At 42.5% G+C, this 25,591-nt stretch overlaps 1 protein-coding gene across 2 annotated transcripts in view; it reads left to right on the top strand.

The window, feature by feature from the left end:
- IHO1 (interactor of HORMAD1 1) overlaps positions 1-19,868 on the top strand; it is a 68,911-nt gene extending 49,043 nt beyond the window's left edge. For both annotated transcript variants that reach the window (XM_056805070.1, XM_056805071.1), the window contains 2 exons: positions 11,466-11,569; positions 12,906-19,868. In XM_056805070.1, coding sequence (XP_056661048.1) covers positions 11,466-11,569; positions 12,906-14,042 — 1,241 coding nt within the window. In that variant the 3' untranslated portion in view covers positions 14,043-19,868. The remainder of the gene's footprint in view (positions 1-11,465; positions 11,570-12,905) is intronic.
- The last annotated feature ends 5,723 nt before the right edge of the window (positions 19,869-25,591 follow it).

Below are 25,591 nucleotides of genomic sequence, written 5' to 3'. Positions count from 1 at the left end.
ACCAGAACCAGGAAAACATTACATGACTACAACAATGAAAATGGAAAGAACAACAACCAAGAAATCAAAACTGTAAAATTTTATTAACCAATTTTGACCTTAGAAAGAGTTATAAGAATGCAGTTTCCTATAGGTCTTGATCAATGATACATGTAAAACCCAGAGGAATTGTGCTTTCGCTACAGGAGGGGGATTGAGGGAGGGCAGGGAAAGAACATGAATCTTGTAACTGCTATGGAGAGGGCCAGCCTCCCACAGGGGATGGGTCTTGGAGGTAGAATGGTGTCAGCGAAATGATGGATGGGACACAGCTTTTGCATTCAACCCACAGCACAGGTTTCACAGGATAAACTGTTCCCCCCACACACACACCTCCCCGGCTGAGGTCTGGCTTCATTTTATACCCTCATGATCACACATCTACTTGGCACAGTTTTCATTTTCAACAAACATGTTTCCATGGAACCTAACAACAGACAGGAAGCCGAGGGAGATAGTCAATGAAACATTGTTGCTAGGGGCAGGATCAGTGGGTAGAATCAACATGACCCAGATATAGGTTAGGGAATTCAGAGCACAGATTTGCCACAAGTTTTTATGCCTAGATAAGAGGGTCCTATCTAAGTGTGTATATAAGAATCCTTAGGTTTAATTTTGTAAGTGGGCTCTCCTGGTAATATCCTAGGGGGACAGAATGGAACATCTGTTTTAATGGGACATCTGTTTTAATGGGACATCTGTTTTAACCCTACAAGCATGTTGCTCTCATCTATTTTTCCTGGGGCTAAGTAAGAATAACAATTATAGCAATTCCAATAATAAGGGGATATTAAGAAGGAAAGTCACTTAGGGGGGTTTCAGAGGATGTTTCCATCCTTCCTGGGGGCTGCTTTGCAGTCCCCAGTTTCCATGTGGACCATGTCAAACAGCGTGGTCTTTGATGGCTCCCTGCATGTAACCTTAGAAAAATATTCTAAATTAAATAAAATTTTTAAAAAATTAAAAAAAGAAAGGAATTTTTTATTAAAGCAAGTTCAAGTTACAAGGCTACATTATAGTTCCCAAGACTAGACTTGAATTATACATGTAAAACCCAGTGGAATTACTTGTTGGCTGCAGGGATGGGGTAAGGAGAAGGGGAAGGAAAGAATATGAATCTTGTAACCATGGAAAAATATTCCAAATTAATTAAATAAAAACTTTCAGTTAAAAAAATAATGCAGTTTCCTCCTTTCATTTGCAGAAGTAGAGGACCATGGGTAAGGAACACTTCATACAATGTCAGACTTGGTTGATATATCATTTAATTATCCTCTTTTTAAAAATGTTTTGTTTTTGGAAATGAAATTAATATAAAAAATGATACCAGTACAAATTAAAAGAGGGGAAAAAACCCAACGCACCAATTGGGACAAGGCAAGATGTGAGAATGGAGGAATGTTATAGAGAAAATTGGTCAAATGATTTAAGCTAATTTCCCCAAGAATAAACACTGAAAGGTAAAGAGCCCTTCTCACTGATTTTTTTTTTATTTTTAGAAATATATTTTATTGATGTCTATGTCTGTGTTTACATCATAGTTATTTCAACTTTATCTCCTTAAAGTTAAATCCTTCCTTGTGAAAAAGCAAAATGATGAAAAAACCCCATCTAATAAAGAGTACACCTGACAAATGCATACAGTGTTCTGGTCTAGTAGTAGTCTCTTGCCTCTGTTTTTTGGGTGGATAGGGGGAGCACATTTAATTTTTTGTTCTCGGGGACATTCATTGGTTTTTCAGTTACTCAGAGTTCAACTTCCTTTAAATGATCTTTTTCATTTTCATTGTTATAGCCATTGTATATATTATTTTTTGGTTTCTGTTTATTTAATTCTGTGTCCGTTCACCCATAAAATCCTATTTGGCATTCAAAACCCTTCACCTTTCTGGTTTTGCACCTTGCCTCCTTTCCCCACAATCCAGTGACCCTAACCTCCTTGCTATAAAATACTCCATCTCCTAATGACTCTGGGCATCACTGACTTTCCTCTGGGCCTGAAATGCCCTCCCTTCTCATTTCTACCTTCCAGCTTACCTGGCTTCAAGTCCCAGCTAAAATCCTTCCTTATGTAGGCAGCCTTTCCCAGGCCCTCTTAATTCTAGTGCTTTTCCTGTGTTGATTACTTCCTATTTATCCTTGACAGCTTGTTTGTACATAGTGGTTTGCTTGTTGTCTCTTCCATTAGACTGGGAGTTCCTCAAGGGCCTTCTTTGTATTCCCAGCTCTTAGCACAATACCTTGCCCATAGTAGGGGCTTAATAAATTCTTACCAACCATGTAGATCTTTTTATGTTTCTCTTCATTCCTCACAGTCATCATTTCATACTGCATAATAATATCCCATTACATTCACATACATAACATAGTGATTTGGGGCTCCTCCCTAAACAATGGGATTATAAGCGTAGCAGAGTTTAGGTGGGATACAAACTAGTATATGTCATTTCTATGGCTAGATTTCAGTAGAATGATATGTGTACCATAGGTTGTCACAGCTTGAAAGGATCTTAGAACATAGAATATACCTTGTAACTTAAATTTTGGTTGATATCCTTTGTTTTTATATCACCCTCGTTTTCAATTATAACCCTCCTTCCATTCCCCTTTCCAGAGAACCTTCCCTTATACTACTAAATGTATCTAAATATGGTATGTCTGCCAGTACCTACCACAGAGTTCTGCATGAATCAGGCACTTAATAAATATTTGTTGTATTGTAAGGAAAAAAAGAAAAGAAACCAAATCTCGTTCTCTGACCTATTTTTTAATTCAGTTTAACATTTCCCTTTTCAATCTGCTGAAGCTCCTTTTAAGTTTGTTTACAAGCAAATTTTACTGATGCCTTTTGTTTTGACAATTGTAATTTCTTGATATATCTCTTCTTTTCTCCTTCTACTCCCCTGGAATTAAACCCCATCTCATAACAAAGAAAATAGTTGAGCAAAAACATTTGATGCAATGATAGTATCCAACAAGGTATACTTCATTCTTTTCAAGTAATCCCTCACTTTTCTGCTGAGAGGAAGACAAGAAATGAAATTTCCTATTTTTAGTTAGTACCATTGATATTCCAGAGCACAGATGATGAAGAATTCTACTTGTACACTGACACAATAATGGATTTAGGATTCAGAATGAGACATCCATTTTTAGGCATGGCCATTGTTAGAATTTGTTTTGCTTGACTGTCCATATATGTTACAAGGTTTTGTTTTGTTTTGTTTTTCTCCTTTTTTCCATTTGGGGATGTGAGAGGGAGAAAAAAATAAATGCTTGTTAACTGAAAACAAAAAAAAATTTAATCAGTATTAGTAATGAAAGCACCAGCTGCACTCCCAAGGAACTTCAGAACTTCCTAATCCCTTTCTAGCAATACTTTCTAGGTTCCTCTTCTAGTGTCATTTGTGCCCAGGTGAATTAACCAGTGTAGGTAGGGGATCATTGCTTGTGATGCATCTCAGGTATCCCTATTGCAACCAAGTACATGCCTCAAGAAGGCAGAGAGCTTGCTTCCTGATATTTCATATCAGGGCTGCAGGCCCCCTTGATACTTTTCCTCAAGGAGTTTTCCTTAATTGTAATGGGAATATTGAATGCAGTACACAAGCAGAGATCTCAAGAAGGAGGAAAACTAAAGAGAGACTCCAGAGGCAGCAATTGAGATCACCTTGGAGAGAGAACAATTTCAGTCATGTGGTAGGGTTGAAAGCTAGAATATAAGAGGTGGAGAAGTTCTGGGAGAAGAAAAGAAGTGAAGGGAAAAGGAGCAAAAATGGCTTTTTTCTGTGTTTATCTGTGGAAAGAAGAAGAGATACAGGATGAGAACTTGAGGAAAGGATAAAATCAGATGAAAAATTTTTAATGATGGGGTACACTTGGACATGTTTGTAGAATTCAGGAAAGAATTCAGTAGATAAGAAGAGATTGAAAATGAGCTCAACAGAGAGGTAGTGATAGAAAAGAGAATTCTCCCAGAGGAAACTGAAGGGCAAAAATAAAAGGGTTGACACTGACAAAAGGGAAGGACCATTTCTTCCTTTGAGACTTGAGCAAAAGAGAACTGGAATGATAGAGTATGTTTTTGAGATATAGCCTGAAAGAGAAAAGAATGGCTTCAGTTTTCTCAAAGTTCTCCTCTGAAAAAGGGGTAAAGGATGATTTAGGGAGCTTGAGAAGAAAAGAGATTTGTAACAAACCTTGGGGGGAGTGCCACATCGAGTCAATCTGGGCAGCAGCAAGTGTCAAGTTGGGATTATAAAACACATTTGTTGTAGACCCAATAAGCATCAGTCAATCAAGTATTTATTAAGTACCAGTACATAACTTCCTCCAGCAGTATTCAGGGCACACAGGTTGTTGTGGACAGTGCAGTTGGTGTGGATTAACCTAGGATGGGAGTTTGTCAAGCACAATGATAAGACAAGGAAGGAAGGCAGGTACAGAACAGGGTATATATAGTTCAATTGTTTAATTACTGGATCTGAATTTCAAAGCAAGGAAGGAAAGGACAGAGCAGGGAGAAGTTAGAGACTAGAAGTTGCAGGATGTAGAAGAGAGGTAGGCAGATTGAGACAAGAGGGAGAGATGGGAGTAGATTGTGATGGGAGAGAGAAATTTCAGAGAGTTCTGTATCATGGAGGTAAAAATTACTGATGCTGGTGACATTAGGGGCATGACAGTCCCTGGATGGAGATAGAGGGCATGGACTTAAAGAGGTTGATGGAGCTGGAGGGTGTGGTGGGATATCATTGTGCATGTCAAAGTTCTCTGGTATGAGAAGGAGAAATAGAGCGATCTGGGAGATGGCAGAATTTCACAACAGGGATATGAATAGTTGGACTCAGACAGATGAAACAATCCTAAAAAGAATAGAAGGGCTGAATCATGGTAGCAAAGGGAGGGTCTGGAAGTGACAGTGAGAAGGCAGGGAGTATGTGTTCTCTTCCAAACCGTGGGGGGGAGGGGGGATATGCACAGTACTAGGGATGTGTGTCAGGGAGAGTGCATGTATAACTCTAGACCCAATGTAATGGGGATGGGACATGGTACTGGAGACGAGTGTGTCAGGGGTATGAGAGAAGGTACTCTGTACTAGAGATGATGGTCAGGGATGCTGTATCTCCTGGTTTCCCTGAATAATGGAAGGGAAAGTTCTGACAGAAGAAATTTAATAATAGATGTTCCGATGGCCAAAGTGAAGGGAGAAAGAGTAGGTGAGATACTTGGGAATACTAGAACTGAAATGGAGGAAAATGAAGAAATATCAGTAAAGGCACAGAACCGTCACCTAGGCAGCTAGGTATCCTGAAACAAAGAGATTGGGAGAAAAGGGGGTTTTTGCTCATCTTGGTATACAAAAGATACATTTTGGCTAGATCTCTGATGCTCGAGGTTCCTTTGAAGGCAAAGACATCTGTTCTCTCAGATATCAAGGAAGAAGGGACATCAGATCAGCATGGGAGTCAGCTTGAGAGCCCCAGGGGCCTGATTGAAGTTAGCACTACTTCCTTTATTGTATCTCCTAAAGCAGAGGATGAAGCTGCCAGTAGGCCCCCTACTTAGGGACAGGACCTAAGAAGTGGCAAAATTGAGTGGAATTGGGATAAGAGGGTAGAAAGAGATGATAGTTGACACTTTTAGAACATTTTAAGGTTTGCAAAGTGCACTGAATATATTTTCTCATTTGTTCCTCCCAACAGGAGAAAGTAACTCTGAAACACTTAGAGAGGTCCTGAGCAATAGGTTTGGAGTCCAAATCCCATCTTTGCACTTACTCCTTTGGGTGATCTAAGTCCCTTAATCTTTCTGATCTTCCCTTTCTTCACTGTAAAATGAAGGGGTTAGACTAAACGTTTGAAGGTTCTTTCCCAGCTTCTATAGGATCACTATAGAATCCTTTTTGATCCTGTGACTAGCAGAGGAGGTGGTATGGATCCTCAAACCATAGGCCTGCAGAAGTATTGGCTGGGGCCTTTTAGACGGCTCCACTAAATTCAAAGGTGGAACCAGTTTAATAGTTTCTGCCCATGATGGAAAAAAATGAAATCACTTAGGGTTATTGTAGTTGGTGTCAAGACCCTGGTGTTTCTGGTGCCCGAGGCCCCAGTCAGGTGGCTTTTGCTTGATTCTTTAAAGTACTAGTCTCTAATATCCCTTCTATGAGACTGTCGATCAATGAAAATTAAGTATGAAGGACAATATCCATTTGGTTCTTGCCCTATAAGCCTCTTAGTTCCTTTTCTGTCGTCTTCCATTTTTTATGGCCTTGAAGGAGTGACTTCCCTGGGCTTCAGTTTGCCACTTTATAAAATGAGTGGGTTGTGCCAAACAAAATGATGTGAAGATATCTTCCAGCTCTAAAATGCTGTGATTCCCAGCACTGTAGAGGGAGTTGGGAGGGGCAGAGAGGGAAGTGAGGAGGCTGCTGGTAATAGTGGTAGTGGGTAGTGGGAGAACCAGCATTTATTGTAAATTGCAGGTTATGCTGCTCACAGCTTCCTGGGGGCATTGATGACAGAAGAGGAGACAAAGAGTCTTGTATTAGAATGGGGGGTTTGGATGACAGTTCTCAGCTGGAACTGTGGCTGCCACACACCTTGAATGTCACGGAATCAAACTCCATTGGCTTTAATGATACACAGCCAATGATGGGCCTCGCTTTAAGTAATCAAACATTCTGTTCAGGTGCATCATTTGAGATTCTGTGCAGGTTTAGCATCTAACCCAATTCTGAAGCTAATCTGACTGAGGCAGCCGTGCAACTCATTTTAAAAGCAGTGACCCAGCCTATTATCAGCCTGCACAATTAGTCCCTGGGCCATAAGCGAGCAGTTCCACTTCTCCCCTGGGAGGTAGGAGGGAGGGAATGGAAGATTAAAGCAGTCTCACTCTATGCTGACTTTTTTCTTTTCCTACTTTGAAAGAAAGCCTTCAGTAGGATGAGAGAAAGAATTGGATTTAGGAGTTAGCATCATAGGTCTTAGAGGCAGAAGAATAGTGGCAACCATCTAGTCCAACCCCCTCATTTACAGATGAGGTGAGGGAGGCCCAGAGAGGCGGATGTGGCTTATTCAAAGTCACCCAGGGAGTCCGCAGCAGAGCTCCGATTTTCCCTTAGATTCTCTAACTTAAAAATCTAGTTGGGTTTTTCATCCACTTCATGCTGTCATCTTTAGACTTAGATATTTAGGTTTCGAATTTTTTATGTCTAAACCTGATGCTGCCCTGAATTAGCTGGGTAACCAGGGGCTTTCCTTCCTCCCCCTGCAAAATGAGGGGCTTGTTCGATGCGATGTCTCACATCACATCTAATTCTGACATTCTCTAGCTCTTGGGGTTTTCAGTAGCTTTACAAACCTTCCTAGAAAGGCAGGGTGGGAGCTGGCAATTGAGCCATATTCCTTCACCCCAAACAGAATAAAGTTTAAGTTCAGCCTAAGTCATATATCTCAAAACAAATGGTGAGATCTCTACTGTGAAAGCTTACCCTGGATGTCTCAGGTCTACTAAGTGAAGGAAAATAGATTCTCACCCATCTCTTGCTTTAGAAGCAGATTGATAAATAAATCATGGCTTGTGTCAGAGCCAAGAAGAAATGACTAGGAGACTGCTAGCCCTGTATTCCAGGATGTGTGCTCTTGTCCTCACCTCCTCATCTCCAGGCTCCCACCAGAACAAAGACCATTTCTGGCCTATATAGACAGGGCTGGGTATGGAGAAGCTTGGTGTCTAGATGCCATCTCTTTGCCAGGAGGGAGGGTTCGGGGCGTGGTTGGCATTCTCATTCTTGCCTATGATTTGGCCCAAAGGGATCTTCTCTCTGCTGTGCTCAGGAACACAGGCTCTCGGAGGAGAAAGGAAAAGTCATACTTCAGCAATCTGAGACTCCCTTAGGATATGAGTGCTGACCCTTCCTTTATTCTAAAAGCCTCCTCCTTGGAACACAGCCTGGTGTAGCTGATGTCTACCGTCAATAGCGTGCTTTTAGATTTCTAAAATGCTTTTTTTTAACATTTGCATTATCTCATTTGATCTTCCCAACAACCCTATGAAATGAGGACTCCAGATATTATCCCCATTTTACAGATAAGCAAATCAAGGTTCAGGTTAAGTGGCTTGCTCATGGTCCTAAAAAAAGTGGGAGATGCCATATTTGAGTCCATATAGAGTACCATTTTGACTGGAGTCAGAAAAACATTTGTTAAATGCCCTCCATGTTCAAAACACTGTGCTCAGACACTAGGGAAATCTGAAACAAAGCTCTTGGGCTCATAGATAGTGAGACACCAACAGAGATAGCTATAATATGCAATGTTACCACATGGGAGGAGAAGTCTGAGGTGGGAAGTTATTCATAAGAGGAGATCAGGTGACTTGCTGGAAATTCATATGGCAAAAATGAGGAGGGAGAGGGCATTCTGGGCATAGGGAACAGTGTGAAAAAAGGCATAGAAGCCTAGGGATTCCGTGTGTAGAAAGTTCTGAAAGGGGGAAGGACCTGTGTGTACAGAAAAATATTTATAGCAGCTCTTTGTGGTGGCAAAGAATTGGAAACTACAGGAATGTCAATCAGTTGGGGAATGGCTGAACAAATTGTGGTAGATGATGATGATGGAGTACTATTGTGCTGTAAGGAATGATGAGCAGGAGGATTTCAGAAAGAGCTGGAAAGACCTCCCTGAACCAATGCAGAGTGAAATAAGCAGAATCAGAAAAACATTGTACACAGTAACACCAATATTGTGATCCGCTGTGAAAGACTTGGCTACTCTTAGCAATGCAAAGATCCAGGACAATCTGAGGGACTTATTACAAAGAATGCTGTTCACCTCCACAGGGAGAACTGTTGAAGTCTGATGCAGATGAAAGCCTACTATTTTTCACATTAATTTTTTTTATTTGGAGGTTTTGGTTTTATATGAGTATTCCTTGTAACACTAACCAATATGGAAGTATGTTTTAAATGGTAATACATGTATAACACAGGTCAAATTGTTTATCATCTCCAGGAGCAGGGAGGAAAGGAAGGGAAGGAGAAAATTTGGATCTTATAATTCCAGAAAATGTCTGTTGAAAATTTTTGTTTTGTGTAATTGTTCTGGGTTCAAATCTTGCCCCTGCCACATCCCACCCATAACTGTGGTCAAATCACTTCTCCTTCAGGATTATTTTCCCTTTCTTCATAAACTGAGGGGCTTGAATTAGATTTTTGTTTTGATCTTTCAAGTTCTAATTCTTATGCTTTTGCTCTGTCTTGTCAAAGTAAGACACCCTGTTAGGAAGTTTGTTTGTTTTTTTTTCTCATTTTTTATTTGGTCAATTTCAAACATTATTCCTTGGTTATAAAAATCATTTTCTATTCCTCCTTCCCATAGCCAACACGCAGTTCCACTTGGGTATTACATGTGTCCTTGATCAGAACCTATTTCCATGTTGTTGGTATTTGCATTAGGATGTTCATTTAGGGTCTATATCTCCAGTCATATCCCCTCAACCTATGTAATAAAGCAGTTGTTTTTCTTTGGTGTTTCTACTCCCAGAGTTTTTCCTCTGAACGTGGGTAGTGTTCTTTCTCTTATAACCCTCTGGGTTGTTCAGCATCACTGCATTTCAACTATTGGAGAAGTCCATTACATTCGATTTTACCACAGTGTATCAGTCTCTGTGTACAATGTTCTGCCAGTTCTGCTCTTCTCACTCTGCATCACTTCCTGGAGGTTGTTCCAGTCCCCATGGAATTCCTCCACTTTATTATTCCTTTGAGCACAATAGTATTCATCACCATCAGATACCACAATTTGTTCAGTCATTCCCCAATTGATGGACACCCCCTCATTTCCAATTTTTTGCCACCACAAAGAGCGCAGCTATAAATATTTTTGTACATGTCTTTTTCCTTATTATCTCTTTTGGGTACAAACTCAGCAGTACTATGGCAGACAGTCTTTTAGTGCCCTTTGGGCATAGTTCCAAATTGCCCTCCAGAATGGTTGGATCAATTCACAACTCCACCAGCAATGCATTAGTGTCCCAACTTTGCCACATCCCCTCCAGCATTCATTACTTTCCATAGCTGTCATGTTAGCCAATCTGCCAGGTGTGAGGTGATACCTCAGAGTTGTTCTGATTTGCATCTCTCTGATTATAAGAGATGTAGAGCACTTTTTCATGTGCTTATTAATGGTTTTGATTTTTTGCCTGGGAATTGCCTATTCATGTCCCTTGCCCATTTATCAATTGGAGAATGGCTTGATTTTTTGTACAATTGATTTAGCTCTTTGTAAATTTGAGTAATTAGACCTTTGTCAGAGGTTTTTGTTATGAAGATTTTTTCCCAGTTTGTTATTTCCCTTCTGATTTTGGTTACATTGGTTTTGTTTGTACAAAACCTTTTTAATTTGATGTAGTCAAAATTATTTATTTTACATTTTGTGGCTCTTTCTAGATCTTGCTTGGTTTTAAAATCTTTCCCTTCCCAAAGATCTGACATGTATACTATTCTGTGTTCACCTAATTTACTTATAGTTTCCTTCTTTATGTTCAAGTCATTCACCCATTCTGAGTTTATCTTGGTGTAGGGTGTGAGGTGTTGATCCAAGCCTAATCTCTCCCACACTGTCTTCCAATTTTCCCAGCAGTTTTTGTCGAATAGTGGATTTTTGTCCCCAAAGCTGGGATCTTTGGGTTTGTCATAGACTATGTTGCTGAGGTCCCTTACCCCAAGTCTGTTCCACTGATCCTCCTTTATGTCTCTTAGCCAGTATCAAATTGTTTTGATAACCACTGCTTTATAGTACAGTTTGAGATCTGGGCCTGCAAGGCAAACTTCCTTTGCATTTTTTTCTCATGATTTCCCTGGATATCCTTGATCTTTTGTTCTTCCAAAAGAATTTTGTTATGTTTTTTTCTAATTCAGTAAAGAAGTTTTTTGGAAGTTCGATGGGTATGGCTCTAAATAAATAGATAAGTTTGGGTAGGATGGTCATTTTTATTGTGTTAGCTCGTCCTACCCATGAGCAGTTTTTCCAATTGCTCAGATCTAGTTTTAGTTGTGTGGAAAGTGTTTTGTAGTTGTGTTCATATAGTTCCTATGTTTGTCTTGGCAGATAGATTCCTAAGTATTTTTTTATTGTCTAAGGTGATTTTGAATGGAATTTCTCTTTCTAATTCTTGCTGCTGAGATGTGTTGGAAATATATAGAAATGCTGATGACATATGTGGGTTTATTTTGTATCCTGCAACTTTGCTAAAGTTGTTGATTATTTCAACTAGGTTTTTGGTTGATTCTCTAGGATTCTTTAAGTAGACCATCATATCATCCGTGTTAGGAAGTTTTAAGTAGAATTCTTATTGAATTGTGAACCATGGTGTCTTCAGTATCTCCAGGGAAAATAAGGGTAGTGTTCATTAAATTCCTTTTTTAGTGCAAGAGAGTGCCCAAGCTCACTGTGACTTGATGTTAGATGCTTTACGAGACAGAAGCAGAATAGAGCAAAGAGCCCTGGAGTTGGAGAGACTACTTGAAACTGTAAGTAGGGATCTCAGTCCCTTCCCCCTGCCCTCCTTCCCACCCTCCCCCCATTGCTCTGGGTTTTTCACAAATCCTTTGGATATGTCAATATTACTATGAGAAATCTTATAAGGAGAGAGCAACTGGAAAGACAGACTTCCACATTCAGATCCATCCAACCAAACATTGGTGAATTGTTACTAGAGTCCCAGCTGAAGAGGAAGAGTGACACCATCCCTGCCTTCAAGTAGCACATGAGAAGGCAGTAGATGGCTCAGTGGATAGAGAGCCAAAACCTGAGATTAGAGGTCCTGGGTTCAAACCTGATCTCAGACACTTCTAGCTATGTGACCCTGAGCAAGTCATTTAACCCCATTTCCTAGCCTTTATATTTCTTCTGCCTTAGAACCAATACACAGTATTGATTCTAAGACATAAGGTAAGGTTTTTTTTTTTAAGTAATTTATGAAGTAACAAATCTCTTTAAATTGATCTAACCCCAGGATTTACTCCTCCTTTGTTTGAATCGGACACTGCTGGAAGTGTCCTATATTGCCATGAGGTTGAGGATCCTCTGCCTTGGGTCTTGGGCCCTACCCTAGACCAGTGATGGTGAACCTATGGCACAGGTACCAAAGATGGCACATAGAGTACTCTCTATGGGCACTTGGCCACCCTTCCCCCAACCCCACCCCTAGAATTCCTTAGTAGAAAGGCAGAAGGACTCCAACGGAGCTGCTCCCCTCCTCCTCCCCACCATTCCTGAGAATATTTTTCCCATACCCCGCCCCTCTGCCCAGCAGCCCAATGGGAGAGCACAGGGGGTAAGGTGGGCTGCTCATAGGCAGCAGAGGTGGAGGGGAGCAGAGTGTTCAGGCTACTCCCTCTCTCTACACTTGCTGAAGACACTCCTTACTTCACCCACTCCTCCACCCAACAGCCCAATGGGAGTGCTTTCTCCCTCTCCTGTATGGGGTAAGGGGGAGAGGGAGGTGGGAGGGAACCACTTGGTTTCTAGGCAGGGTAGAATAGGGGTGGGGCCTGGCACTCCATCTCTAAAAGTTTTACCATCACTGCCCTAGATCCTCTCTCACATGGATCTCTGTCCCTTTAGTGAGATGGATTATAAAAACATTATCGGGACATTGCTTTCCAGAAGAAATGTTTTCTATTTCTCTTTATTCTAAATCTCTTTAAAATGAGACATTTATTCCTGATTGTGGGGTTTTAATGTTTGCTTCCAAAGCTTTCTTACCTTTTGTGGAATTCTCTTGTTTCTTGCTGTCTGTGTGCGTGGTGTCACATATTTTTGATGCTCGTTGTCTAATTATTTTCCTTGACTGCCTTTCCCCAGAGAGAGGCAGAATTTTTAGATATGAAATCCAGTCTGAAGAATCTTGAAGTCCTAGCAGCTGAACAGAGTAAACAGCACCAGAGGCTGTGTGACCAGTTGGATCAGCTCAACTTCCCCAAAATGCAGTCACTTGATTTAGAAGCTCAGCTGTCCTGCCATGTGAATGATAGAAGTCCCCAGACCGTTTCAGCTCTACTTCAGGCCTCCAATCTCAGCAGGAAGGGGACATCAATCTCCAAATCATCAGATATTAGTGAAACCATCATGCTTCCTCCTCACCTGAATCCCCTAGCATCATCACACCAAAGTGAAAAATGTAGTGCAGAAAAACAGGAAGCTAAGGATGAAACTCACAGACCTCTTGACAAGAAAAATCAGAATGGAAAGGATGAAGCTGTGCAAACTGATTTAGAACCACAGGACCCTGCTAAGAAGTGGTCTGAAAGCTGGGACTCCAGTAGCAAGATTTATGGGGATCATTGCAAAAGGGACTTAGTAGTTCAAGAAACATCTCAGTTTCCATCAATGGCTGTGAAGGACTTGGGCACTAAGGCCAAGCCCACATGTATCCTGCAGGAGTGTCAGCCAACAGCTTTATTTTGTAGTAACACACATGATCAAAACAAAGTGCAAGAACAGAAAGGCATGAGTGTGGATGTAAGAAAAAGAGGAAAGAGAAAAAAGCCCAGGAAAAGTCAAAGAGGCTCATTTATAAAAAGGAAGAGTTCAGGCCTTTTAAGAAATACCTTTACATTTAACTCAAGAATAGGAGGTCCCCAGGCTGCAGCCCCTAAGCAACGAAATGTGTTTCTGGGTCAAGTGGAGAATCCCAGACAGCCCGTGCCACTTCTGTGTCCCCATAAGACTGTACAGCCTGTAGTGAAAGTAAGAAGAAAGGCAGAGAAGGCAGAAAGGGCAGATAGCCCCCACAAAGCAGCCAACAACTTCTTCCTCAATGATTACTCTTCTCAGGAAACTTCTTCTCCCTTTCCAAACAGTACTGAAGGTGATAAATACATGAGCTGGTTCAGTAATATCAATTCTGACAACTCGGAGAGCTCTAATGCCATGGAAGCTGAAGAAAACACATTTTATGCCATTGTTTTTGATAGCAGTGATGATGACAATAGAGCCTAATCGTTCTTTGAGTCTCCTGAAACAACCACCACTCCTTCCTGACCATCCTGCAGAGGTGGCTGTGCTAATAATTACTCTCTTTTTCTAGCTGGGATGGCGAGGTGAAATGCATCATTCTGAGCCTTATCTCGGGGTCAGAAGAAGACTCTGGAACACATATGCCCAAATGAAATTCACTTCGAAGCCAAATCTACAGATCAGTCTTTTTATTCTGACTCCGATGATTGATGTCCAAAAAGTTGGATCAGAACTTTGTCTTTGATGTGGCTAAGATTACTTTAGAAACAAAATGTAAATTAGAGACTCAACCAATATGTCCTTTATCCTCATTATTACAATGATGATTTAGTTTACATATCATTGTTTTCTGAGGGAATATCAGTTTTATTATTGAGGGTTTAATTAGTAGGAGATGACCTTAGCTAGAAGAATAACTTGTTCTGTGGAATTACGGACATTTCCAATGTTTTGCTTCTATGGGATTTGAGTATTTCTAGTTTTAGCTTGTCATTCCAGTTTTTCATTATTTCTTCTCCTGTTAGTAGTTAATGTTGCTGTAAGTAGTTTGTTTATTGGTCAACAAATACACTGTCAAGCATATAAATATGTACTGTATACACTGTTGGGAGCCAAGGCAAAATTAATCATCTTGAAAACATGGAATTTTAAAACCTTTGACAAAACTATAAAAATTGACATGTCCTACATAAGTGCTGTAGTATTACTGTTTGTATTCCACAATTAACTGTATTTACACTTCCCTCCTTATTTTCACAGGATTTTAAAGTTGAAAGGGACCTGAGAGATCATCTAGTCTAACCCTCTCATTTTTACTGACAGTCAGATAGGCTAAAAATCTAACATGACACGGTAATAAATAGCAAAGCAGGGATTTGAGGGTTCTGAGACCAAATCCATTGCTCATTCTGCTACACCTGGCTACCTTCCTATAATTTCAAGCAGTTCTAAATACACATTATCTCCTTTTTTTGTACTTATTTAGACTTCTCATGATAAATTTGAATCAAAACCCTCCTATGTTTGTTCTTGATTTCCATATTTCCTTCATGAATTTTAGTTAATGATTTTGTTTGGAAATTTCCTTTTAGATTTGAATGAATATTTTCCTGTTATGCTGTTAGAGAGGTAGGTTATTCCTGTCTTGTGACTCCTATAGCTTCCCCCTTAGTTGCTGGATCTGTTTGCCTTCCAGATAGTATTTATTGAAAACAATGATATTTTCATCACTTGAGAAACAGAAATATCCTGTGGTCAGTTTTGCCTGAATAAGAGCAGTACTACTTCAGGTATTGACTTCATTTGTTTTCTCTGGGAAAGTCATCTGACTCCTAAGAGAGAGGTCTAGAAAGGGATCTGGTTTTCTAGGCTTTGGGCATAACTGCAACCTGTCCTGTTTTCTTTGTTTCTGTCCTCTTCCCCTCATGATTTTGCAATGAACAGGAGGGAAGAATTGCTGCTCAGAGACTCTTAGTCTCAGTTCATATCATAAGGCTTGTGGGCTAGAGGCTTTGTTTTTGGAATTATTGGAAATTTTATGTTATCCCAGCCTTTTGAGTTTAAAATCCAGTCATTTTAAATTCATTTAAGAAATAGTTATGAAGCTCCTACAATGAATAGTGCACTATGTTAAGTCCTGTAGATAAGATTCAGAATCTGTCCTTATTGGGTTCACAGACATGGGAGCAGATACAAAACAGATAAATAGAACAGACATGTAAAATGGGGCAGAGGGGTGCTTCCTATCCACAGGAGTATCTGCTTTACACTGGCACTAAAGTTTTCTGAAATGCTCAGGGTGCTAGATATATCAGCAGGCTTCCTAATGGTGCTCTAAGCCCTGTGCTACTAGCTCAGTTGCAAGAGGACTGAGTAACTCTAAGGCTTAAGTTCCATTCCATATGCTTGGATGGAACCAACCTAGACCCCATGGCTCCTGGCCCTTTCTTTATTACCTCAGTTTGAGTTTCTGTCAAGGACTATAAATGGCCAGTGTCAGTCACTCTTCAGTCATGTCCCACTCTTTGTGACCCCACAGGGTTTTCGACAATGATACTGGAGTGATTTGTCATTTCCTTCCCTGGCTTATTTTACAGACGAAGAAACTGAAACGAACAGGGTTAAGTGACTTGACCAGAGTCACTCAGCTAATAAGTGTCTGAGGCTAGATCTGAACTCAAGAAGATGAATTCCCCCTGATTCCAGGCCTAGCACTCTATTCACACTGCCTCCTAGCTGCCCTACAAATGGCCACAGTAACCAATAAATCCCTTAAGGCTCTGGTGGAGATCTGAATCTCTTTCCTGAGAGTCTTTACATAATTTTAAAGTATTCCTTGCTCAATGCAGATGTGAGTACATTTTGATAAAAACAAAATTGAAATAAAGCACAGAATCAGAGGTCCAAAGCAATGAGGATGCTCCTGAATAGTATACGAAGCTTCCCTGGACTCCCTTCTGTAGTGAAAATAAATGAGCATTGTTGGCTTTGAAACTTTGAGCTGCTGGATGGCCCCAAATATATCTGAAGTCTAAAACTCTGCCCTCCGCCCAGCCCATTCCTAGGGTTCCGTGTGGTCTTTCCCCGATGTCCCCAGCTGTCTTTTTAGGGACGCCTCATCCAGGAATTCACTTTTAAAGTTCCCTGAAGATAGGAAGAAATACTCTTACTTCTAAGTAGCAGTTCTTCAGTCCAGTGCTACAATAGCTCATCACCCGGCCAGGGGCCATTTTTGGCGTGTTCTTCTGCAGGTCTCAGCATGCTTCTTTGTGTGCCACCTGGTGTTCCCTGGGTGGAGCTCCACAGTCAGATGGGAAAAGCAGTCCAACATGCCGCCTTAATCCCAGCTGAGCTCACCTGCAAGCTCCCCTCCCAGCTCCCCAACCCTTGTCTGTCTCTAATGTCTTTCCTGTGAAGCACATGAGCCTCTTTTCAAAGTGTGCCAGAAGAACAACTTTAAGTGACTGCTTTTATGTTAGGCACGCTGGCAGACCACCTTGGCATCCAGCCTGCTATTTTAGCCTAGAGAAGGTAGAAAAATCCAGACGAGAAGAAAACCATGTCCACGTGGAGGTCACCTGAGAGATGCCCTGAGTGAGCCCTGACGGTGGGTATCCAGAATGGCCTCCAGGTGGGGACTGACTGAATCTGGCTTTAAAAGATGGGGAAGACATGGCGAGACCTAGAGGAAGAGGCAAGCTATTCCAGGGATGGAGAGCAGTGTGAGGGAGCTGAGGCACAGAAGAGTAAGAGCCCCAGGAATAATTAGGGGGGCAGAAAGCAGGCCAGCCTTGTGGAGCACAGAGCATGTGGAGGCCAGAAAAGTAGAATAATGGCAGACAGGGGAGGACCTTGTTCAGTGTAGACTCGGGTACATTTTACATTGAACATTAATTAGAGGATTTTTCAACTTAGCTCAACGGACGGCAGGGAGCCCCTGAAGATTTCTGAACAGAGGAAGGATGTAGGTTATGCAGATGGCCTTATAAAGAAATGATTGGATTAATTTAAAATAAAAGATCCAGTTGAGAAAAAGCCATTAGCCTGTATGACATTCATCTTCTCAAATGCCAGAAGAGAGCACCTCATTCTTCATTTGCTCATCAATAATCCAACCCTTTGCTTCTTCATGAATATTTCATTTTGTTGTAATGAAGCCCGAAGATAGATTGATTTAGGGTTCAGTGAGCTTGACATTTTTTTTTGTAGAATTGAGAGATAAGCCTCTCCTAATGATGCGGGGTTAATTAAAATTATGCTGTTTATCTCTGATAATAACCCAAGACAACTGCGATATTTTTGTAATGCTGTGAGATCAGATGCTGTTTTCATGCTAAATGTAACAAGGTTCATTTTCAGGAACTGATTGTAGTATTTTCTGTGGAGAACAGCAGCCACTGAAAAGAGAAACAAGCAAAGGGGGTTATCTTCAAGTGGGTTTGCCCTTTTTAATTGCTTATTAATTGGATATGGCAGCCTAGACTTCTATTGTTTTCAGTGTACAATTCTGGGGAAGGGTTTTGGGTGGTGCTGGTGGAAAGGTGTTTGTGGTATCTTCAGCAGGAAATTGTCCACAGGCCTGAGTCCACAAATGAGATGCTCTTGTCCCTTCTGTCCACCGACTGTTGCGTGATTTGACATTTATCAGGCTTGTGTAGATAATTTTCACAGCTGTTAAATGCTTTAAATTTATTTTCTTATTTTTTAAACCTTTACCTTCTGGGTGCAGCTGGGTGGCTCAGTGGATTGAGAGCCAGGCCTTGAGACAGGAGGTCCTGGGTTCAACTCTGATCTCAGACACTTCCCAGCTGTGTGATCCTGGGCAAGTCATTAACCCCCATTGCCTAGCCCTTACCACTCTTCTGCCTTGGAGCCAATACAGTGTTGATTCTAAGGCAGAAGGTCAGGGTTTAAAAAAAAACAAAACAACAACCTTTACCTTCTGTCTTAGAATCATAGTATCGGTTCCAAGGCAGAAGAGCAGAAGGGCCAGGCAACTGGAGTCAAGTCATTTGGTCATACAAGGAAATGTCTGAGGTCGAATTTGAACCCAAGATCTCACCTCTCCAGGCCTGGCTCTCTATCCACCAAACCCCCTAGCTGCCCTTAATGCTTTCTAATCATTCGTATAGTTCTTGCAGATAACCCTGTTGTTGGGGTTCTTTCACATGTCCATTTTGTATTCATTTCCCCTAATTTCCTTTGATGGCACCGTGAAATACAGAGCTAATACCACTCATGAGGGTAGAGGGTGGGATGAGATTTGCCTCTTATTTGCGGCTTATAAAGTATGCATCCTATTCAGGGAATTCAGAAGCAGAAGATTGTCAGAAAGTTTAAGTGGCTTGTCTAAAATCACCCAGGTAGTAAGTGGCAGCTTGTGTCCTCCCTCCACCACGAATGCCATTTATTCAAAAATTAGCTCCTTCAGGGTCTCGGCTCAAAAGCTTTTAGTGCATTTGCGCAGATAGATTAGGGCAGCCATCTTTCTGGTAGTTGAAGAGAGTGGAAAGAGCAGTGGCTGTGCCTTTGTGAGGAGGTGGATTTTCATTCTACTCCTACCCTACCCCTTGCAATCTTAGGCCAGTCCTTTCCCCCCTGGGAGCATCGTCTCTTCCTCTCTTGGAGAGAGGGACCGAATGGCTCCTGAATTTCCCTTCCTGCTCTCAATTCTGTGAAAAAGGGACTCCTCTTCTGCTGGCATCTGGATGCATTGTGAAATGGGCGTCATAAACAAAACTAGGTTTTCCCCCTTGGTTAAATATTTGGATAAAAAGTAAAATGTCGCGTTCTCCCACATACTTCAAAATGGAAGGAACTGGATAGTGGGCTTCCATTATTTTCTTCTTGGAATTGCTGTGGATGGAAAAGCATTCATCAATAATTCATATCAGCAGCCTGCTATGTGAACAGCTGCTTGCTTTCTCCACTGCACAGAGCAGCCTGCAGACCCTGCTGCACTCTCCAGGCAATTGCTGCTGCATTCAGCCTTAGGAGCAGTTCATTTTATCCCTTAGAAATGCATCTCATGATCCAGAACCAGCTACTCTGACCCCCAGGACACCAAATTCAATCTTGAAGCCTTCTCACTGAAAGTTAATAATGGCCCTGACCTGGGCTTCCTCCTGAGTGTCCGTGTTTGGATCATGTCAAAATCTCCCTGAGGTTACGTAGTTCCTTTAAGGGGTCACATGATTGCCTCCCCCAACTAAGTCCGTGTCTGTGGGTATGGAGCCCTCCTCCTCCCTCTGTTTATTCTCTCTCTCTCCATCTCTTTCTCCATCCCTCTGCTACCACCATCTCTCTCTCTCTTCCTCCCTCCCTCCCTCCCTCTCTCTCTCTCTTTCTCTCTCCCTCTATGTCTCTCTCTGTGTCTCTCTCTGTTTCTCTCTCTCTGTCTCTGTCTCTCTGTCTCTCTCTCTGTCTGTCTGTCTCTCTCTCTCTCTCTCTCTGTCTCCTTCTCTCTCTCTCTCTCTCTCTCTCTCTCTCTCTCTCTCTCTCTCTGTTTCTCTCTCTCTGTCTCTGTCTCTGTCTCTCTCTCTGTCTCTCTCTCCTTCTCTCTCTCTCTCTCTCTCTCTCTGTCTCTCTCTCTCTCTCTGTCTCCCTGTCATCTGTCTGTCTCTCCTCCCTCTCTGTTTTGTATGTCTGTCCATCTGTCCAGCTCTCCAATATCTGAAATTCATGCTTAACCCCACTCCTCCACCTCCACTCCCTTTTAAAGGCTAAGCCCAAAGATCTAGTTTGGGTTTAAGAACTATCATCAATATGGCATCAAAAGGACATCCGTATCTGAGCACACGGAGATTTCTCATCTAAGGAATTTCATGCCATGTTCAGGAGAGAGACAGGCAGGCAGACAGACAGAGAAGAAAGACAGGGGGCTCCTCCTGAGGCCGGCCTGTCTGGGTACACGGGTGTCAAGAATGAAGATGATTTATGTTTTCCATCATGGAGAGGAATCGACCATGGGAAAGACCGCCAAGGGCCGCTCTATTTTAGGCTGTTTCCTTAATGTGGGTGGCATGTGATTGGCAGGGGTTTGGTTTTTAGTGAGACCCTTTGGATTCTGAAGCAACTGGCTCTTATAGGCTGGATACAGAGCTTTCTGGATGCAGATTTCCTCTCGTGAATCTCCCGACTCTGGCCTCCTTTAAACGTTTTGCTTTTGATCAATCTCTCCATAAACTGAAGGATTCCTATGTCATTTGGGTTCAGATGGGGGGGGTTTTATCTAGATCTCCTTTCAGTACAGGGAGCAGATTATTTTACCTTCAGACTAGCCAGGAACACAAACTGAACAGTATTGAGTTTAAACATTTTAACCTACAGGGAAAACCATGAAGTAAAACCATTCTGTACCTCTTACAAATAAACTTCTCTCACTGGCTAATGCCCTAGCAGGGGAAGGAGAAAGTCTCTCTCCTCTTCCCCACTCAGAGAAAACTCTCGTTCCAGGGAGAGAGAGGTAGGTCTGCCCAGAGTTGTGAATGGAGCAGATGTGTCTGGGTAATTTCTGGACTCTAAGTTGTCATTTGCTAAAGTGCTGCCTCTACACCTGCCACCCACTGAAGCGCAGCCTCCAGACTCCCTTCCTTCCTCTCCTCCAGAGCCGTATGTAGTTGGCTTCCCTGCCATGACCACCTCCCCCCTGGATTATGGCAAGAGCCTTCTCTTGGCCCATCTCTCTGTTCTCTACACCCAACCTCTCTGGCTCTGCTAGCAGGTGGTGCCCCAAATGCCACTACTGTGAAATAAGGCCTCTTCTTTCTCCCCAGGCCACAGCCCTCCCCCGCAGCTGGATTGGGACCCGTGACTTGCTTTTCCCCACTTTCCTGTCTCAGGAGGCAAACAGAAGGCCTCCTGACATTATCCATACCTTGCATCATGGATAAACACACACGCACGTTGCCATTGCTCCTTTTGATTGCTGTCATGTTTCATTCACCAGTAATTAATGGACAAATTCATTTCAACCTTGGACAAACCTTACAAAGCATGTTGCGGGGAGGGACTGAAGCTGCTGGCCTCTGCTCGCCTGTCGGCAATAGTGGCGCAAAACCTTTGTCCCTCTGTGCTACAAATTTGACATTCTAGCCTGAAAAACACATTCCTGGGCATACAGTCGAGAAATTAAGTCCCAGGTACAGGCCTCATAGAGGAAGGAGCTTCAGAATCAGAAAGCCTGGCCAGGAATACCAGCTGACCTTGAGCAAGTCGGCTCCCTTTTCCATCCTTTTCCATTTTAGGCCTCAGTTTCCCCCTCAGTAAATGAGTGCCTCAATTCATTGAACTTTAAAGGATTTCTTCCAGTTCTAGATCCTTCTTCCTTACCCTGCCTGAGGGGTTCCTCCTGGCCTTGGCCCTGGTGTCACAGGCTAGAGAGAAGTCACCTACTTATTCAGTAAATAGGATCAGAAGTGGGTGAAGGAACCAGATGCTTCCTCATGGGGATGGGGAGAGGAGACTGATGTGATTCTGAAGGAGCCTCTACCTTGAAGAAGGACGGTGGGTGATTCTTTATAAAGATTTAGGACCCTCCCAGGGACCAAGGCAATCCCTGGGATCTTGGTTGGTCACAGTCCAATATGTCAAGGCCCATACCTAGCCCTGGGTTTCCCGGTGGGATGGCGCACTTCATCCTCTTCTGATAGTGTAGAGCCCCTCCTTTCCTGGAGACGAGCCCTTTGTACCTCTCAGGTACATTTCTGCTTGTCCTGTCAATTCTGCCTCTATAACGTTTCATGAATCCATCCCATTCTCTCTGCTTACACGGCCACCATTTTGATTCAGACTCCAAGAGGGGAAGATAAAGCTTGGGACTCAGTATTCTTATTTACAAAAATGGGGGGTTGGACTAAATGATCTCTGAGGGCCCTTTGAGTAGTAAACCCGATTCTCTGCTAAGAGAGAATCAATGAAGGAAGAAGAAAAAAGATATACATGTAGCAATGTGAGGGCTCCCCTGAGATTAGGTAACGTAATTTGTGGTAGTCCTAATGGGCATGGTGGTGTGATTTCTCACAATCGTGCTCAGGGACACTCAGGAAGGGGAGCTTGAAGTCGGCTGGAGTTCAGATTTGGCAAGGTGTGAAGGGGGTTAAGAGCAGCCAGGCACGAAATTCAGTGGTAGAAGATTTATTTAATTCAATCAATGATTAAAAATAGACAAATGTAAAGATATCAAAAGAGCCAGATGGTTGAATGGGTTAACTATAGGACAAAGACTCTGAGGGAGGGGTGGAGAAATTGGAGCTCCTGGACCGAATGAAGGCGAGAACTCGGACTTTTGTAATAGAGTATTTTAGTATTTGAAGCCCTTCTCTGGGGATTGTGAGCATAGGGATGAGGCTTGTTCTGTTTGGTCCCAGAGGTCAGAAGTAGGAGTAATAAGGAAAGGCTGCAAAGAGATTTGGGCTTCAAGTAAGAGAATCTTTCCTAACAGTTAAAGCTGCCCAAAAGCGAAATGGGCTGCCTCAGGAGGCAATGGGTTTTCCATCCTGGAGATCTTCATGTCAACATTTGTCCACCATGTTGCTGGGGATATTCTTGTTCAAGTGTGGGTGGAACTAGATGTCCTCTAAAGTCCTTCTAATACTGTGTTGCTGTGAAAGCGCCACACAGAGACAAGTAGAGCTGGAAAATAAGAGATTAGACTGGTCAGTGGAGCTGGGCATTAGACAACTGAACAGGGAAGAACAAGGAGTGTGAGCAAAGGCACAGGGGCAGGAATGATCCTGAGAAAGAAGGAGCCAGCTGATAGGAGAATGTGTTTAATAAATAAAAGACAGGTAACAAGGCCAAATCTTTCAGAGATCAGTCCAGGAATATTATTACGTGAAGAACAATTACTAAGAAAATGAGGACTATAGCTAAGATCACAATATGCAGCTGGACAGACTATACATTGCGTTTGTGCATTAGTATTTAGGTCTTGGACAAGTACTGAATATGGGCATCGACAAAGAGAATCAGGACAGCCATGTTATTCAATGTCTCCGATGATGGAAATAGAGCAAAAAAGCCAAACTGAACCCTGTGTGGTTACAATGCCTGAACTTAGACCCAGAGAAGAGGTAGGAAAAGGGAGCTCCCTCCCTTCTTTGCAGAGATGGAGGATTGTGGGGGAAGAGCATCATGTATATACTGCCGATTTGACGGGTGCATCGTTTAGGTTTGCTCTGCTGCTTTTTTATTTTTCTTCTTTCTGTTTTCCGCTTGATTACAAAGGATGATTCTCTGGGTAGGGTAGAAGAGAGATTTTGGGGAAATAAGATGACAAAAACAAAAGATATTTTAAAAAAATAGCACTTCTCTGAAAGTATTAAGGAACGCTGGAAAGATGATGAGCCCTTTTCCTGTTGTCCTCACCCTTCTGGCTACAGATGGAGTTCGATGAGGACTTTCTTTATCCTGATATGTTCAGGCTGGAACACAATATAAAGTGGATGCTAAGAAGCCTTTCTCTGGATCTTTCAATAATTTGAGTTGAGTTGGGCATCTGTTATTCCTTGCTATCCTCGGTTATCGTTGGTATCCTTTCCTGGTCAAATATATCTTTGATATCCTGGTTGACATTTCTTACACTGGAGTCATCATTAATATATCCAACGGCGCATGGCTCATGCCCCTCTCCAAGCACTCTGGTTCACGAGGCCTGGGTCCAGCCTGGGGTGTCTGATGGGGAAGGAGCCGTTACGCTGTCTAGTTACTTCTCCAGGAAAATCTATAAAGTGAAGGTTGGTTAGAGCTCAAGTCTCGGTTCCTCTAAATTTGGTGACTCCCACAGGGAAATTCAACATATGAGATGAGTACTGGATAGGGAACTATCCAGCAAATGCACACCATCCAAAGGACTCCCAGGATCCTACGAACAATGACGCAGAGGAAGAAATACTCAAGGGTAGTCTGAGGATTTGGGGTTGCTTAGCAAACTTTCCTTTTTCATCTTCTGCCAGCATCCTTTGAACAACTCACAGCAACATGTCCAGAAGGCTGGCAGGGTCTAGATCTCCTGGTGATAGGCGGCCAGCTGCAGGGACCACATTGCTGTTCTTCCTCTTTCTCCAGAGGCGCGCTGTTAAGAAAACCTCCTTCGAGAAGACTTGAGCCCAAATGATTAAACTCGGAAATGCTTGATCCTTTGGAAACCCTAAAATTCACAGAAAAGGAAACAAAGTCAGAAGGCAACCAAGAACTGGAGTTCTGGGACTCCCTCATTCAGGATCACCAGGTGCTTCTCTAGGTAGTTTTTCCTGGAAGCGCGAGGCAGAGATGCCATAAGAAAAGAAGGGGGCTCAATTTCACAGAAATTGGGGAAAATCACCAATGAGAATGTCCCACCAGCCCACCTCCCCTCCTTCAGCATCTTCATCTTGGAGGCAACCACATTCCCTGGGAACTAAAAAGAGTTCACAGTGTCCTCTTGACAAGCTATTGGGGTACGTCCTCCTCCAGGGCAGGATGCAATGGGTCTTCAGACAAAAATCTATCTTGTGGGGGCGGCTGGGTGGCTTAGTGAATGGAGAGCCAGACCTAGAGACCGGGAGGTCCCGGGTTCAAATCTAGCCTCAGACACTTCCTAGCTGGGTGACCCTGGACAAGTCACTGAACCCCCACTGCCCAGTCCTTCCCGCTCTTCTGTCTTAGAATCAATGTATAGATTCTAAGGCTGAACGTAAGGGTTTGGGGGAAAAACACTGTCTTGTAACATCACCAAGTTAATCAGGGATCCCCTGATCAACTCCCTTTGCCTAAGCCATATATGCAGTCTACTTAGCCCCCTCCGTGCCTCTTTATTGGCCTTTGATTTGGGAGGGAAGAAGGGAAGAAGCAATCAGATAGCACCGCGATGGCCCAGTGCTAGGCTTAGCACTTTATAAATATCTCCTTTGATTCTCACAACCTGTAATAGAAATGTAAATCTGTGCGTGAACTATTTCTGGTTGCAGCGACTGATGTACTCTGGCTCGAGACTAGAGGGAGCTGCTGGGAGGGGACCCTTGAGCTCGAGGGATGCTGCCCCGGGGGAATGC

Source organism: Monodelphis domestica, chromosome 7, assembly GCF_027887165.1.
Source record: "Monodelphis domestica isolate mMonDom1 chromosome 7, mMonDom1.pri, whole genome shotgun sequence".
Lineage (NCBI taxonomy): Eukaryota > Metazoa > Chordata > Mammalia > Didelphimorphia > Didelphidae > Monodelphis > Monodelphis domestica.
This window is presented reverse-complemented; position numbering and strand designations above follow the sequence as displayed.